The 18,941-nt window shown below is 39.3% G+C and overlaps 1 protein-coding gene across 2 annotated transcripts in view; it reads left to right on the forward strand.

The window, feature by feature from the left end:
- Window positions 1-18,689, forward strand: part of LOC140230786 (uncharacterized) — a 53,957-nt gene extending 35,268 nt beyond the window's left edge. For both annotated transcript variants that reach the window (XM_072310925.1, XM_072310924.1), the window contains exons 4-5: window positions 14,853-15,009; window positions 15,823-18,689. In XM_072310925.1, coding sequence (XP_072167026.1) covers window positions 14,853-15,009; window positions 15,823-16,546 — 881 coding nt within the window. In that variant the 3' untranslated portion in view covers window positions 16,547-18,689. The remainder of the gene's footprint in view (window positions 1-14,852; window positions 15,010-15,822) is intronic.
- Window positions 18,690-18,941: the final 252 nt, after the last annotated feature.

Consider the following 18,941-nt stretch of genomic DNA (forward strand, 5'->3'; position numbering starts at 1 on the left):
TGCCATCATACCTTGAAAGGCAGTGGCGGGAGGAGATTATAAAGTGGAGAGGACGCGGATACGGTGACTACCCACCCTTTGCAAGGTTTGCTGACTTTGTGAGAAACGCAGCTTGCAAGGCCAACATACCGGAATTGGAAAGTTTGAAGCGAGAATCCAGGTTCAAGCAAGCCACTTTTGGTCAAAGCCAGACGAAGTCTTCTGGTAGGACAATGATGACATCAGGTTCCAAGGTGAGCCAACATGGAGAGTATTCCTCTTGTCCTTTCTGCAAGAAGGAACACCATCTTGACGAGTGCCAAGATTTCAAGAGAAAGGAGTACTCTGACAGGAAGAAGTTCTTCTTTGAAAGACGGCTGTGCATGGGATGCGGAATGGATGACAGACACCGAGTCAAGGACTGTCCTCGACGCAAGACATGCCAGGTATGCACGGGCAGTCACCTGACATCACTCCATCGTCCAGACCCGTTGCCAAAGGAGAAGGTGTCTTCAAACTGCATCAGTGTCTGTCACCTCCCAGATCAGGAAGGAAAAGATCATGCAATGATTGTGCCTGTGTGGGTGCGACACGCCGATGACCCAGGCAGGGAGTTCCTGCAATATGCTATCCTGGATGACCAATCCAATGTTGGATTCATCACTAGAGAGCTGTGCGACAAAATGGGGGTCAAGGGTCCTGAAACTGATCTGCAACTTACCACAATGCAGAGCACATCTATTGTCAAAACAACAAGGGTGTCTGGAGTGCAAGTCCTGGACTTCAACAGAGATCAAGTGATCGACCTGCCACCTTTGTATACGAGGGATGCAGTACCAGCCAGCAGATCCCAGATACCAAAGTCAGAGGTAGTCAAGCACTGGCCGCACCTGGAGTCAGTGGCTCACAAGTTGATGCCATACAACAAGAACGTTGAAGTTTCCTTGCTAATTGGAAACGACTGTCCTCGTGCCATACGACCAAGGGAAGTGTTAGCAGGTGGTGATGTTGACCCTTATGCCCTGAGGACATCACTTGGATGGGGAGTCGTGGGAAGAGTGTGCCAAACACCGTCTCAGAAAGATGATGTAGTATGCAACCGCATCTTGGCAAAGGAGATCCTCAATCCGCAAGCCATCCATGAGCCCATGGCTAACCAAGTTAAGCAGATAAGGCGTCTGACAGATCCAGATGCATGGTTCCATGTGGAAACTGAAAGCAACCCAGCAGATGATGCTTCACGTGGACTGTCATCGAAGGAGCTCACAACAGATGATCGCTGGCTGAAAGGTCCAGAGTTCCTTTGGAGAGATGGCGTCTTCCATGGGGAACCAGTAGAATCTGTCCAGGTGAACAACAATGACCCAGAGGTCAAGGTAGCAGCTACAATGACGACTGCCGCATCAGAGAAATGTAGAGCATTTCCAGATCACTTTGAGACATGTAGGCTGACGAGCGTTTCTTCTTGGCATCGAGCAAAGAAGGCTGTTGCTCGCAGTTTCCAGCTGAAATCGACACTTCGGAAGCAAGCCCAGGAAATGTCACCCAAACCAGCGGAGATGAACCAGACTGAGGTGCAGGAGTACCTCCTTCAGAATGGGTGTGACTGGGTCCCATTTGTAATCAATGTACCTCATGCTTTTCACATGGGTGGCGTTTGGGAGAGGCAAATAAGGACTGTTCGTCGTGTCCTAGAACCTCTTCTGAAGTCACTGGGAAGTCAGACATTCATGACCGAGGCAGAGGCAATCGTCAACTCAAGGCCTCTGACGACTGGTAACCTGAGCGACCATGGCGCACCAGAACCTCTAACCCCGAACCACATCCTGACGATGAAGGCTAGGATCGCTCTTCCCCCTCCTGGTGTGTTCCAGCGCGAGGACAGCTATGCTCGCAAATGGTGGCGAAGATTCCAGTATGCAGCCAATGAGTTCTGGGCTAGGTGGAAGAAGAAGTACCTGCAGGAGTTGAAGTCTCGACAGAAGTGGGTCCGTGCCGAGAGAAACCTGGCTGTTGGCGACATCGTGATCGCGAAGGAAGGCAACGAAGCTCGCTGCTGGTGGCCCCTCGCACGCGTCATCAACGCCTATCCTAGCAAGAATGGGTGTGTACGTAAGGTAAAGATCTTGATGGCTGACAGGTCATTGGACAATGAAGGAAAGCGACAACGCCAACCAACTGAACTTGACAGACCGGTCAGTAAATTAGTTTTGCTTCTTCCTGCTGAAGATAAGTAAGTCACACAGAAGACCAAGGGATTCCCCTACAAGGAGCCAGACTATTTTCACATAATTGATTAATGTTTGAGGCTCTGAATACCTAAACCAAATTGTATTTCAATACTGTCAATGAAAATAATGCATAAGCGAGATGCACTTTGCATCAATAGTTGAATACATTACAAAATGATGGTTTTGTATTTTGGATGCTAGCAGCATTCATACTCTACTTGATTAAGCCTTTGTTTTATGTGCTAGCAGAGTGTGTTGTTTCTTTACATAGGTTTGAAAGATCCAAAATTGGTCGGCATGATATTTTTGAAATATGTATATTAACATGAATTTGTAGTAAATGGTATTACCATTTAAAGGAGCCATGTCACTACAGCTATGTGTAGTGAGATATAAGTCCAAGGACTTTGTTATGTAACAAGTCAAGACTAACTGTGTGTGAAACAGGTCTGAATTGACTAGGCTATACAAGAACCCCAATGTCAAGATAAGCCCCCTCTCCTTCCGGAGTTAAGGTAAACATTATATAAAGACCCCTTTGTTTCATCCCAAGTTTAAGAGGTGGTCAGTGTTTGGAAGTACCCCCCCCCCCCCCCCCCCCTGTGTAACAGTGTATAGAAAGTTCAGTATAGCCAAGGACTCTGTGAAGTGCAGTTGTGTCCAGAAAAAGAAGGCAAATGCTGTGATGCCAGTAAGGCCCGAATGCGGTAAGAAACAATTCCTCACTATGTATTGTGTATAGTCATTGTATATATTCCATATGTGCTTTCTATGTTGTAAGAAAGTTAGTTAGATGATGCTAACTATGTAAGATACTGACTTTAGTAGACAAAGGAGTTGTGGTTCAGGTGGATGTATGCTCCCATGAGTGCTTGTCTTTGTTTGTGTGTGAGTAGTGCATGCATATGAGTAGTGTGTGGAGATCAGGTGAATGCTATTGCTGTGTGAATTGTAGTGTTCAAACTTTTATAAGTAATTAGTATAGATGTCAGTGATTATCATGCACATGACCTAGTAACATTTATAATCACAGATTTTAGAGTAGAACAACTCTGGGATAAATAGACGATATTTCATATCCTCAGTCTTTTTCATGCTTGTGATATATTAGTAACATATAATAGTAGGTGAGAGAGTAATTATAGTTACATGCACTCCGTATAGTCAGATTATTGGTATTTCAGCAAGACACACATAATGAGAGGAAAAGTGTAACTGTCTACATTTTTATGTGATGTAGCAATGTCAGTTGGTATAATTAAACACATTATCTGACAAACAGATACAGATAAAGGAAGTTAGTTAAATAAGTGAGGGGAATATATATATATATATACACACCAGAGTTAGTGTGTATTCAAATCCCAATGTGAACTCAAAACAGTCTGCAAGATTATATAAAAATATTTCAGTAAATTGGATTATAGTCAAGAGTTATAATTATTTTTGATTAGGTGCATTTTAATGATATTTGATAGCATATATTCATATGTTATTATAATGTTCTCTACGTAGAGTGAAGTGAAATAAGTTGTCATAATGCTGTCTATGACAAAGCACGAAAGTTATGACACAAATATAAATTACCTGATATTGTATTTTGGTTATTATTCATGGAAATATAAAGTTAATTCTGAGATATCACGAGTGTGTATTCACAATGATAAAGTTGACATTTACACCATGATATACATGTACGTGCAGATTTTGATATTACTGTTTTTATTACCTTGTTATATGAGTGTAAACAAGTATGCATTGAGTCTGTATATTGTTTTTATTGTTACAGATTGTTATCTCAAGATCGATGACAAGTTTGGATTCAAGAATTAAACCGGATTTAGCTGTAACCTATGTTTCCAGTGTCATCTGTTGCATCTTGCGAATAACGATACAGGGCATATCACAGTGAACTGAAACTCCCCAGCAACTAGTTGTAGCTGGGGCAGCCACATGCACCTTCAAGCACCTGCACACACATTCACCACCACCACCATCACACACTAGAGTTTATTTTCCCCTACTACCTTCGCAGCAGAATTTATATCGTTACGAATCTAGTACGTTCTTATCTTTTCCTCGGGCCGGCCATCTTTTCAAGCAATGCTTATAATGGCGGCCCTCTGCATAATCGTTTCTTAACTATAAATGTTATTCTTATCACTGCTGCATAGATATGCATATTGTATATTATATTTCTTTCATATCGTTGTTTATGCAAGTCAAAAGACTGTGTTAAATTTATTTTATATATTTCCTACATGTTCATGATTATGTACTTATATGTATCGTGGTTTATGCAAGTCAAACGACTCTGCGTTGAATTTACTTTGTATACTTCCTGCATCTTCATGATTATGTAACTTGAAATGTATATTGATTTGCAGAAAATAAAGTATCTATCAAACAAAATATCACTAGTTAAAAAGTATGCAGGGATATAAAACAGGCTCGTATTATTACTTTTTTTTATAGGAAGCAAGCAATAATTTGAATTTATGATGAAAATAGATATGTGTGATATACATACAGCTCACTGTAATTGGGAGTCCAGAATGCATAAACTCAATAATGACTATTTGAAGATTGCCTCACAGTGCAGTGATCGCCATCTCATGTAAATATCCCGCAGATTCGAGGAGTTCTCCAGGTTTATGAATCTTCACCACAGGTTTATTGCCCTCCAACTTCCCCCCTCACCCACCCCCACCCCACCTACCGTTCAGCTCAAAATAGATTGTCATTCATCTTTTCCTGTCAGCATCTCAACTCTCCTGCGTCGCTGTGACAAACATACTCCTGATTGAAGTAGGCACTGCGTGTGAAGGTGCTGAGAATTGATTTTCACTTCTGAGTCGCGAGCGGGAGGGATGCCGTTCCTGATTTTCTTATTTTTATTTTTGTTTTGCTTTCGTTGCTCGAATCAGATATTGCATTTTGGCGCTCTCTGAAATTAGAAATTGATGAACCGTCATTATAATAAAGGCGCACGCGTGATTTGTTGATGACCCCTCAGATTTTGCCTGGTGTCGTTCAGGAAGATATGGCACAGAGTCCCCACTTTGTGTTTCATGCTTCGTGGTTTTGAGCACAACCTTTGCAGAAAGCAGCTTAACCTGGCATTTCATGGATAACCCTGAAATGGATAGATGTACCACTTTCCACACCATATATCTGATATTAGTATGCGTATGTTTATGGATATAAAGAGAGAAAGATATTTTTCCCTTCCATCAGAGAGAAACTTAAGTCTAATCTATGAGAGCTAGCAAACTGATGAAAGAGCAACATGTATAAATGTATTTCTTTTTTATGTCTTATCAATTGTAATCCACCAAAATTGCCATTCTGTATTACGTTCTTAATTTGCATTTGTGAAAGAAAAAATTATGTTCTTGAATTTCAAACCAATTTAACCACCCTGAAAAAGAAGAGTGAGTGAATTTTATCTGTGCGGCAGGTTAGCAGCTTTCATATATCTTTATACAAGAGTATCCAAATAGAGGATATTTATACATTCTTTGCTCTTCGGCATAGCAGGATATCTCTGTAATGCAAAATGAATATTCCATTCAATTTGATTTCCTATCTTCTCTACCCATCTCATCTCCCCTCCAATGAAAATAAAAGAAAACAACCAAATAATCCCTTTGCCTGTGTGGTAGATAACTAATTTATGAAAGAAAAGTGGATGAGAAAGAGTGAAACTGCACTTATTCTTTTCTTTCCACAGTGCTCTGTTTTTGCATGCCAGAAAAATACATTTCACTTGATATTAACTTTATCCAAGGCCTCCCTCCCCTATTCCCCTCAACAACAACAACAAAACAAGCAAAAGAAATAAGCCAAGTATTTTTTTGTTTATATTTGCAAGTAGGTAATTTCCTAGATAGGAGAATGAGGAAAAAGAAAAAAGCGGAGAGTGCCGAGGGCACTGATTCTCAGAAACCTTCTTGGAGTCACCCATGTGTGCACAAACCACTCAGCCCCGAGCCGTCTCGCATCACAGGAGATTCAACATTTATAGGCACACCACTGACCATCAAGTACTTGGAGCCATTCTCCATCACCTGTTTGACTCCTCTTTGCCCCCTTTCTCCCCCTTATCTTCCCCTCCTCCCCCCCCCCCCCCCCCACGCAAACATACAAACACACACACACACCAGTGGCAGATCCAGAGGGGGGCGCACCAGGCGGGCACCCTCTCTTTTTTTTTTGTTAAAACAAAAGAAATAAACAGAAAAAATAGGGGGCACACGCGCCCCCTTTAATTATGTGAAGGTGCCTCCCCTTTATGGAATTCCTGGATTCGCCCCTGCTCACACTCTCACAACTTCGACTTTTCGACCCCCTTTCTCAATTCCCATTCAATCCTCTGCTTATCTCCGTTCTATCATATTTATGAAGGCTCCGTGACACTTGCTCCTGCGACAGTTGCTCCCATGTAATATCTGAATGCTAAGCCAAACATAAATTCGACCTACAAATATAACCCTAACCCTAATCCTAATCCTCACATCAAACCCTAAAACTCTATCAGAACCCTAACCCCCTAACCCGAATCCTAAGTCCTTGGAGAAATTAAAGCTGGAGCAATTGTTGCAGGAGCAAATGTCTTGTCACCATCACTGCAACATTGTTCGTCACTGCTTTATTGTTCTAATTTGTTCTTCTACCCACCCACTAAGCTAATGCTCGCCATCTTGCCGCCAACATATCATGAGCTTTCTCAAATTAGCAATTCCTGCGTCATTGTTTTTATTGCATGCGATCGATGAATTGCCCTTCATCGACGTAAATAAACACATATCATTTAGTTTTTCAGGAGGAGCCATGATAAAAATCATGGGCATACATACGTGAGTTTTACTCAAACCAACAAACTCCTGAATGCCAGACAGGCATCGTATCCGCTTGCACTCAGTTGATCATATCTTGTGTTTACTAATGAGATATCCATGTCAGCTTGTCAATAAAATATGTGGAGGGGGAATCAAACATGTCGGTTAGTTGCAATAAAAACAACTCAATGCAAAAAACATGCATTTGAATAAATACACAAAACCCGCTGCCATATGGGATCACAACCATCTTTGGCTGTCAAGCAGAAGCTCAGTAATCTAGTGGCATTCAAGAGGTTGTTGGTTTGAGTCCGACTCAAGTATGTATGCCCATGATTTTTATCATGGCTACTACTAAAACACTGTCATAAACTTGTCATTAACTTATCTCTCTATAAATTTGTTTTGATCATTTTCTTTCTACAACATAATTTCCTGGGGTTTTTTACATGTACTCCCCTCTTTCTCAATGTTTTAATCATATAAAGACTGTGTGATGTTTATGACATGTACATGTAAAGTCTTTTCATTTGTCTTTATCAGTTAGCATGAATTTTCTTTGTAACAGTGTTATGTTTATTTTGTACCTAATATGAAGGTTAGATATTCCCATTTTTACTGATAGTAAGAAAAATATTTTTGCATAATGATTGCTTTTCTATTAAAAGTTAGAATTAAAGAAGTTTGTTTGACATATAACTCCAGAACAACTACTGGAGATGATCTTCAGCACACATTTTTTTTTTTGAGTGAGCACAGGAAATTAATGTACGAGGCAGGACGTGTTCAAAGTAATCTTATGCACAAAAGAAATTCAGGATATGCCTCGGACATCAGCATACTAGTCTGTGGAGATGGGGGTAAAAACACTTGCTTTGCATAAGTGGCCTTATAGCTCTCAGTTGTTCATATCTTGTGTTTAAAAGATAAGGTATCATGTGATCTTTTTAGTGAAATAAGTGAAGAGCTAATCAAATTTGTTGCATTAATACCCTTCTGACTCTAGGTACCTACTCTTTTAAGGCTACAAGTTGGGGTTGTTGTTTTTTTTTTCAATAAGAAATACATTTGATATCAAACTCTTTCCACAAATGCCCTTCTGCCCCTCAACCCATCACATATTGTATTTCTATGTCTGTATTTATGTTTCATATTAGTGTGTGTGTGCATTTAAATGTGTGTGTGTGTGTGTGTTGCGTGTATCATGTTTTTTAGGGCCAAAAGGTGACATATCTCCGTTCGCTGGAATGCATTAAGAGAATCCCTGTGGCTAATGCCAAGTCTTCCTCGTGCACTGCACCCCTGAGGGCATACACTGAATCAGATGGGTGTGTGGCTGACTGGAGCTAATGGATTACAGTGGATTCAGGGGACACATTTCAGCCTAGTAATCATCAGGGGAACGACAAAAATTGATGGATCTCGAAAAGAATGGTAACCATGAAAAATTATACCTCAGAGGACCATTGGCTCCCATAATTCCCGGTGTCTCCATTTCGGCTTCTCTTCCAGAAAATTGTGATGGGATTCGAAAATAGAAATATGCTGATGGCAAAGGAGATACGAGTCGGCACAAACATACAACTACATACACATACACACACACACTTACACTTACACTTCACACACAAGGAGTGTTCACGGATGCAGAAATCTATTGTAAAAGATAAAGAAAGTGGAGCTAGTCTCATTTTGCATAAATTATCACCATTTGGTCTCAGGAACATGTGCTTGCTTCATGTACTTCACTCCATTTCCACTGTATTTCTCAAGCATCATAGAACATATTACTCCCTCTTTCTTCTCTCTCTATCTGTTACTTTATCTCTTTTTCTTACTCCATCTCTATTTACCATGACCAGTGAACTATAAAGGACATGCTCTATGTATCTCAAGGTCTGAGCCTGACGCAATGAGCGCAGAATTCAGCCGAATTAGCGTCTGAAATTCTGAATAGCAGCACTATTTTTGTTCGGTTTTGCGGGGACACGGGTTTGATAGCATGGCTCGCATGTTTCACCTCCGTGATCAATAGCTTCTGCTCCATTGGGCGTCACCTTGAAAGCCTAGTTTGATTTCAGGGCTGTGAAAATGAAAGGGAACGAAGACGGAGCACAGCTTGCCTTCGACAACCCAGAAGAGACAGACGTCTCGACAAGAGCACTCTGTTTGTGATTGTGAAACATGAAATGGAGTATTGGAGATGAGGTGAATTATTTGCCCACGTAACATGATGGTAATTTTAGGAACGGTGTAGCCCGTTGTTGTTATTGTCTCCATGGAGATGCGCTAATAGCCTTGGTCTGCCGAAGGAGGATGTTTTTCCCCCCTTTCAGGACTCACAAAAGTGAAGCTGAAGTGACACGATTTCACACAGGTACGAGCTTCAGTAGACTCCAGAGCAAAAAATCACATTGTGCACCAATAAGCCGACTCTAAAAATGGGTTCCAAATAAGACTGGGGTGGGGGGTTGAGGGAAAGTAACAAAAGGGATATTGGGTCTTTCCACACCGTTGAAGGAGACTATATTGTGTAGCATCCACCAGAATCCACAGCAGTGTATCAACCTATACTGACGCAGACTTGCCAATAAGATCTGCTTGACGGCCGACTCAACAATATCTCCTGCGCCGTTACCAGCTCCATCAGAATCGGTTGCCATGGCAACTTGCATAACAGCAAATGAAATTGATAACAGTTTTCAGCCCCACAGTGCTATGCACACATGCACAGTCTATTGCATAATATTACCTTTTCTATTTGATGAATAGAAAAGGTAATATTATGCAATAGACTGTGCATGTGTGCATAGCACTGTAGCTGTATTCTGTATCAATGTGCTTTCTTTTAATTCATGCATATTTGGAGAATTCTGCTCTAGTACCAGTGATGTGATTGAGTTTTTTGATATTCCATGCAAAGGGGTTTTCTTATGCAGATATATAAAATATGTTTACATATAATATGTGTGTTTGTGTATCTGTATGTTTATGCTCTTTCATTGGCAAAAGGAATCAAAACGTATTATTTCTTATGAATGAGCAAAATATATCCATCGTTTACATTGCTATCAGTTTAATACTGTGTTTGTGATAGACATGTTTCTCAGCAGAATTTTTGTTTCTGCTTGGCATCTATGTGTTTATAACATGCTTAGTTTTGGGGTGAAAACATTGTCAACTAGTACATTTGTTGCAAGCTTTTTCCCACTTGCTTTCCTTTGCCAAAGTAGGGCAGACACATATATGACCCTGCATCACAAAACAAACAAAAAGTCACCAGACATGAAATTTTAGTTAAGAGCATATTCTGAAAGAGTAGACTTTAAGCTTTAAAATGATGTATAACTGAAATCAAATGTACTGCCCTAACCTGTCTAAATATTGGAAAGAAAGCACACACTCAGCAAAAGTGTGAACTGAGAAAAGAGGCTCTGAAGTACAGTGTCTATTCAAGTGCTTAATCTTTACCAAGCCGTGCTGGCTGTGCAATGAATGGGACAAAAAACTGGATGTTAACCACTGGAGTAACAACAATGAAGGTATTATCAGAATAAATTCAAATTGAGCATGCCTCATTAACACATTCTGTCCATAGTTAGTGCCAGCTTCCAAAGCAATAGCATCATCCTGTCAAAAGTTATGAGAGTTGAAAGTGAAGAGTGTGTGCAAGGTCTTTTGAAAAATGAAAAGGGGACTCTAAAGACACACCTTATCACACTATTCTACCAAAAAATGTTCGAGATAAACTGCTTAAAACACACTTTTCTGCCCATTTTATGATCCCAAATTTTAGCGTAATGTAGAAGAAGACTTTCAGAAAATATGAAAGTCAAGATCGGCTAGGTTGACCCATTTCACCTATTTTCAGTCCTCACACAAAATCAGTGTGTGCGACTTTTTGTTCGTTTTGTGATGCACGGGCACATACACATGTATGTGCATTTATAAAGTAATGTCTGTATATACATAGAGTAAGTGTATGTGGCCTAATTTATCCATATTTTGTTTTTCATTTCATCATGTCTCTTTAGTTTTCTTGTGGGGCCACATGGCATGTGTACAATACATAATGAGACAACAAAAAATTATCAGTTGTATTAGTATTTTTCCAAATAACAGTGCTATCAGACAAAGATATGAACATATTGAGTACAAAGTAGCATATCAACACATTTATAAACGGGGGGGGGGGGGGGGGGGGAAAGACTATCAAAGTAAAATATACCATAATTCATATCAGTCAGTAATTCTTATATTTGAAATTGAAGATTACTCATATTTAAGCTGTATGTCCAGCTTTCACTCATCTTTAACATTGATATCCAAAATTAATTGATTTGCTTTAGTTTGTTTGTACATTTGAAACCCTTGATTTTCATATGTAGTATATTTTTGTACTTTTTTTTTCTTTTTATGTCAAACCAAGATTTTTTCCACTATTTTCATCCTCCTGGCAACTTAATTGTCATTGGGAGAATTGAGGTGTTTCTGATGCCAACAATCTTGTTAGATTAATGCATTTCATTGGTTTGACTGGTTCAGAAGTGAAGCTCTGTTGTATATTATATAGGTCTGTCAAAATCTGAATATTTGTGCTCAACTTTTGAAAAATCAGCAGCAGAGTCACAACAGGGGCTCATACATTTTATATCTGTAGGATTACTGGTATGCAATGACGCTGATGATAATGACTATGACATCCATAGTAGAAGTAATACTGATGACAATAAATATAAAGATTTATTCCCATCTGATCAGGGTGATGGCCTTGTCAATGTGAATACTGCTCTACCAGAGGGCCAATTTTATTACCCCATTACTGGGTACCTATTTTTACATCTGGGTCAAGAGAGACATATTCTCCTATCGAAAGATGAGCGTACCAATGTACATAGATATAGCTGCAGATGTTCTATGAATGCATATATACCAACTTGCAAGAAGCGCATTGAAGTCTTTTTCAGTGCACAATCCTGATGTCAGCATTGCCACACTGGAAGAATATATTCCTCGCCATCAGTAGATATGTTACAATTCATTGAATATCTGTCTATTTTCATCACATTCATGACTTGCTGGTAAAAGAAATTGCCCCAGATTTTTTTTTCCTTCATGCTATCATCATGTTCATTTTTTAAGCTCAAGCAGGTTTGAAATTTTTTTTTAAGTCTGCAAGCTAGGTTTGTAATTCTAGCAACACTGGAAGAGCATAGTCTTTGCATAATTAAATATGTTGCAATTCATTGCCTTTCTGTCTATTTTTATCAGATACATGGCTTGCTGGCAAAGGAAATTTACCTTAGATTTTTTTTCCTTTGAACATGTTTTAGTCATGTCCATTTTTACGCTCAAGTAGGTTTAGGAATATTTGTATAATTCCGCAGGGCGGGTTTGTAATCCTAGCCCCACAAATTTGTATCAAATGGGTGTAAAAAATCTAGTTACAAAGATTGAAGAAAAAAAAAAGTATTTTTTGTAAGCTTCAGCATTTTTCTTAAAGTATTCTACTTTTTTAAAACAGTAGATGTCAGATAACTTCACTCAGACTTTTTCTTGGAAAAGCACTTTTTTGCAATATGCAACAAGACAGCATTTAATGTTAATGTAACCATGAGAAGCATTTCTTGGGCTTAAGAGGAAATCTAATGTGTTTTATTTTTCTCAAGCAAGAAAAAGTACTGAGTCAGCGGAAATAGATTACTTACCTCTTCAGTTGTAGGACAATGATCTCTAGAAGATCTTTGAATTATGCAGCGGATGTGATAAATTCCCGGTCCTTTGCATTTATGTAGAACATCCACAGTAGAAGGAAATATACACCCACATAAGTGCCATCTATTTCTGGAGAAAGAGAAAAAAAAAAAAATCTGCATTTCTTGAGAAAAATTGAATTATTTTTTTGTTAGCAAATCTATACAAATATATACTCTGAATTTGAACAGAATTCCCAGGGGTATGCTTATTCTTGAGTCACATTTTCTTGAAGGGTAAGTATACCTTCTGGTCAAATATTCATGTCGCAGAAATATGATGCATGAATTCTGTCGGTGCTGTTGTTTTGGGGAGAAATGTTGTGGAGGCTCATGCTTTGCAAGTAGTATGTGGAGACTAAAGACCATGCAGCCATCATCGACAGTTAACGGCCAAGGGATAGTGTTGCCTCCATGATAACAAGATAATGTAAACTAAGTCTGGTGCTTTCAGGGGGGCTTTTCTCCGCAGCTCAATTCAGAGGGTAGTGATCTTTTAATGCACTCCGCTAGGTCACTGACAGTGCCTGTGACTGTTGCCGGAGAGGAGACACGCTATGTTCTCTTGCATTAAGGCAAACATCAAATAAAGATAGTCATTAAAGGCTCTTTTTTCCAGAAGAGTAAGCCTACTGTGATTATGACATGTGGTGTCGGTGCACTATGTGTCTTTCAAAGTACTTTATTTCAAGATCACTACCCTGAGTGCGTGAGACCTGACATTGCATTCGTGCAACTAATGTTGGGTTCTTTTATTTTTTTACTAATCTCCCTTGAAGTAGAGAGAGAGAGAGAGCAGCAGAGCTGTCACTTTTCAGGATGAACACAGGCGTCCTAGAGAATTTTAAGATTGTTTGTCGAAGATATTTTGACCTCAAATACTCATTGATCAGGGATGGGGGGGGGGAGAAAAAAAATGCATATTTGGTGAAAGTCAGAACAGGTCCTGTGGAGTTTTATGTGTACAGCTAGCTTGTTCAAGAAGCATTCTCAAAAATAAAATTAGCTTGAATGTAGGAAAGCAGATTCACGCTGAATGTATGTACATATGCTAGTGAGTGATTTTATGTATGCTGGTAAGTGATTGTTCCTTGTGAAACTTTCATATTCAACTTAGGGGCAACTTTACTAATGAAGTCATTTGACATGTATTTAATGGATCATTTTTCCATTTGAATCATTATCACTTTCTCCAAAGTATACAGGTATTTAGGCCATGTTGACTGTTACATTGTTTCTAATTGTTAGTGGCACTGTCACTATCGATTTATAATTACTGCAAAATGCTGACATCATTATAATCATAATCATAACCATTTCCACTATCAATAAACTAATATATCATCTCTGTCACTCAGGATTCCAGTAGGCATAATGCCATCCATCACAAATTCAAGTTGAATTTAGGCCCATTTACCAAAATTCAAACAAAATGGCATATTTCATAGTTTTATCAAATTGGGGGAGGAAAAAGTTACAGCATTTTAAGATATCATGCTTTCATCTAACCCTTGCAACAGTGTTTTTAGTTACAACCAATGTAGCGCACAAGGTAACAATATCAATACCTAACATCTCTGCTATGGGGTTTTCATACAAAAGTATCATTTGAAATGTTGGTATTGCCAGTGATTAACCAAGTGCAGCACTTTTCCCTAAAAGTCTTTGTGCTGAGGTTATTACAGTGCAGCACAAATGATGCAGAGAATAAAGGTTTTCTCTTTATATCTGTCTTATCTTTTAAAGGGGAAAGTCAATAAAGATTGATGTGCAGATCAACGAGAAGTTGTTTTGTTTGTTTTTTTTAGACAGTACATATGCCCATCTCATTTGCATACTTCTTTTGCAACATATGTCAATGTTCAGGAATTTTGACATAAAACTCACTATTAAACAGATTTCCTATTTCATCAGAGGTCAAAAAATTAATGAAACTTCTGTGATTCTGCTGGTTGGATTTCATGCAACTTGTTCAACCCAACTAGAACATTGAGTGGACCTGTAGTAAAATGAAGTCTCCCTTTTTTGCCATCTCATCTCGTTTCCAGGGACCAACATCCAGACAAAAAGTCCTCTGGCCGGCGACGGGGGAAAAGAGAGCAAGGACGCCAATGACCAGACCACGATCTCTGTCGCCGCCTCGGCGGCCAGTCTGATTCTTGTCCTAGTGGCGATCGTCATCTGGTACTTCCTTGTGCGAAAACAGTGAGTTGACTCAAATCATATCGCCCATCGACATTAGATTAGATTGCTTTATCCTCGAATTCCAGCGTTGTCTATGACAGTAAAGCTTCATTAACTGTGAAAATGCTTAGACCTTGTGAGGCTATGGTAGGATGGAGACGGGCGTATGTACAGGGTCACCTGAATTATTATCAGTAATTGTAGCCTTTCATGGCAATGACCCAAAACTTTAGCAGCAATTTTAAGGAGATTTTGAAATTGCTTGGATAGAGGAGTATTTATATTGAAAGTTTAATTATCCTTGTTAGTTGACTGTAAATATTGTCACTTTTTATTAGTAGCAGTAACCAGTTAGTGGATGCTGCTATTAAGCCACGTTTTGATTCCTAATTTTGTAATGTAGGTCAAAGCAAACTTTTATGCTATACCCTTTCCATAGTGGATTCAGCAGCAATACGGTTGTGGAACATTTACCTTTGTATTGTTCAAAAAACTATGAAAACATATATATTAGCTCTATCATTTGATAATGATCTCATCTTTAGGAAGTATGTGAAAAGAATCAGATCATTTTCAGTCTTAAAGGTTGAAGTCTGGGGTTAGAGCACTCTTCTTGGTTGTCAGTATTGGCAATACATCCCTCATTCATATTTCAGAAGAGCGTTTGTGGTTTATATTTGCCAGCACATAGATGTATAAACCTTTTCAAAAATATCTTTACAGAAGTTTAAGCAAAATTTGGCCATACTACTTTGGTGGAGGATATGTTTCTTTATTGGCTTCATTATGCTTGGTTTGATGTCTAATATTTTTCATGACCGTTTTCACCAAAAGATTACTGTCAAAGACAAAGAGCCATCAGAGACTCGGTAGCCACAAGAGTCATCGTAGCAACCCCGGAAGTCGTCAGGGCAGCTTTCGGGATGGGCACAGTGGGAGCATCAGGGACCACCACAGCAGCAGACACTCACCAAAGTCCCACCGGTCCAGCAGCTCCCCGAAGTCTCACCACCGCCACTCCGGTTGCCACGACAGCAAGGAGATATGCACCTGCCGCAAGTCCTACGACGCACCCCTGGTGGAGCAGCAGTCGCCAAAGAACACTTCCATGTCGGAGTGCACCGGTAACTCCCCCTTCTGTCCCCATTCCACTCGCTTTCAGCACCCCAACCACCAAAGAACACGTGACTCGGTGCATTCGGAGCTCAGCGATGGCGCGTGTGGCCCCGCAGGATCGATCTGCACGTGCAACATGCAGCAGGGTCAAACAAAGGTCATTACGGGGGCAGAGTTCACAGTGGTGGAGCTGGAGGCGCACAATAAGAGGCAAATGGAGTCTAAAGACATGCGCAATGGACATGTGACTCCGTTCAGTCTTCGGGACGTGCCCTCCACCAGCGCCCAGCAACAGCCCTTTCCGATCCTGCAGTGCACCTGCCCACACCCTCCTGCGAGCCCCCCTCCAGACTCCCCTTTGGCTGCTGGCCACCGGAAGGTCACCCATGTTCAAAGTGACCCAGGGGTCATAGGTCAGAGAGGGGATGGGGAGATGGTGTGAACCCAAGTGCAACATATGGACAACTTTTGTTTATTGAATTCATCACGTTCTTGTACAGCTTATGTTTTTGGCACATACCTTTTGTGGAACAGTCATTCCAATACTATGACAGGAATATCAATTCTGTTTGTTCTTTTCAGTCAGTGTCCGACCTTTGACCTTTCTTGCCTCGAAGCTCGGTCATCATCCTCTCTGGAGCAGCTGCTGAAAGTGTTCCAGTTGAGGGTACAGATTTGAGATATGACATGACTTCAAGGAATTAGGGTGATACAAGATATAAGAGAGTATAAACTTGAGGGAAAGATGTGCCAGGGGTATGATAATGATGGCTGAATGTGTAATCATATTGCTGTGTGAAGACATGTTTATCCATTCGTGTCTCATTGGTTTGCATGTGAGGGTTTCTTTAAAGGCAAATGTAGGCAAGGCATAAGAGCATTTTTTGATGATGATATGTGTATCAACCTTGTGTAACAACCTTGTAACGTTATTTCAAGATGTCCCCTCCTGTGGTCCTTTTGGCTTCTGACCTGTGTACTCAGTCACGTCAGAGCCAGAAGGGGGTTGATGTTGTACAATACTTACAGCATTAATACCCTTCTGGCTCCTAATTGGCAACTCAGTAATGGCATTCACTTTATGACTAGGACCTTCATAGAGTACTGTAGTCAGTATTGATGTTGGAATTTGAAGCATCCTGTATTTTGAGTACCAATATTTGCAAGATACTAGTGTTACCTGAAGTCATTATTCAGTCACTGTCAAGTTAAAGTTATCCATTTATGGAGATGATCTCTCAGAAGAAAAATATTCATACAAATTGATTTTGGAATATACTCCTATTTGTTGGTGCTAATGAGGAGATAACTACCACTATCATGTTTCTCATACACAGAGGTGTGAAATAGGAAGAAATTTACATGAACCTCGACTGTTGCCTTGGATAGATAGATGCTGTGAGAATGTGATCTCTCCATGTCATTTTATTTCACTATCATCCACTTTCAAGGAGATCAGTTTTGTTTTAACACTGTTTAGATGTCTCTTTAAATATTTCCCAGGCTGTTTTCTATACTGTTTTGAATGTTTTCCTTAAGTTTAAGTCATATCAATTCCTTTTCAAAAGTTTTTTTTTCATCAATTATGTCTTATGCAGACACTTAGTTTAATGGAATCAAGATTATGTGTTTGGTATGTTTTTCAAGCAAAGATTGTATCATAAATTTTTGATATCAATATTTCTGGCCTGATCATACTCTTAATTTATGAATTTTTGTGCCAAATTCAAATTTTGGTTGCAGCCTGTTTTGCATTGTGTCTGAAAACTTGATTTGAATCTTGGCTTTCAAAGAGCATGATGTGTTGTCTATTCACTATTGTCATATCTTTATATAAATTTCATATGTTTTGTAAATTTGCCAGTGAGCCAACATTTAAGAGAAATCACAAAGGGTTTGTTGTCATATTCTTGTGTGGATTTTTTTTCAAAGCCTGTTTAATTGTATAAATGTACAGAAAAATCTTTTAAATGATGAAATTTTAAGAATGTTAACCTCCCCAAACCCTTTTGGTGTAATTTTTTTTTCATTCCTTCTTTTACCCCTCTCATTTTTAGTTTAATTGTTTCATGAAGAAAAAAAAATGTGCCTTTGAGATTAATAAATGCCTCAGTGTGATGATGGCAAAGAGTTTATAGGTTTGTTACTTTGCTGAGCAGATTCAGAATTACATTTCTATCTCAACATCTCAGTATCAAAAGAAATGAAAACAAAGAACAGATGCCTTTATTCATGTACACTTCAATGACGAGAAAAGTCCATAATTGTTGGTTCTGTGAGTAATATATTGTCCCCCACATTTATCTTTCTTACTCATAGTCATGGTTGCTGGCAAGCTGTGAAGCTCTTACCAATTTTCTTTCAAATATGTTGTTATGGCAACACAAAAAAACTACACAAAACAAATGTTTGCCACTCTGAGGAAAGTCATATATGAATAAGCCCACTCTTTCATACAAACCAAATGAATTTGATTTTAGAGGAAATAAAAAGATTTTATTTCACATACATGTATGCTCATCTGTAACAGCAGCTAAAGGTTATTACCGGTAGTTGACAAAGTTTTGGAGCCTGATTCTGAGATGCTACACCATACTTGCCAACTAGTAAGATTTTATCAGATTCAGTAAGATTTTTTACGTTAAAAATAGCAAAATCAGATTTTCTGTCAGAGAAATCAGATTTTTGAAAAATATTTAGATATACCTTTCATGTGTATTTTCTGAAGATTTGACCGAAAGTAAGATTTTTAACTTCAGTTTGCATATAAAATAAGATTTTTGCAATCCACGAGTAAGATATTTCATCTTGAAATGTTGGCAGGTATGCTACACTGG

Source organism: Diadema setosum, chromosome 7, assembly GCF_964275005.1.
Source record: "Diadema setosum chromosome 7, eeDiaSeto1, whole genome shotgun sequence".
Taxonomy (NCBI): domain Eukaryota; kingdom Metazoa; phylum Echinodermata; class Echinoidea; order Diadematoida; family Diadematidae; genus Diadema; species Diadema setosum.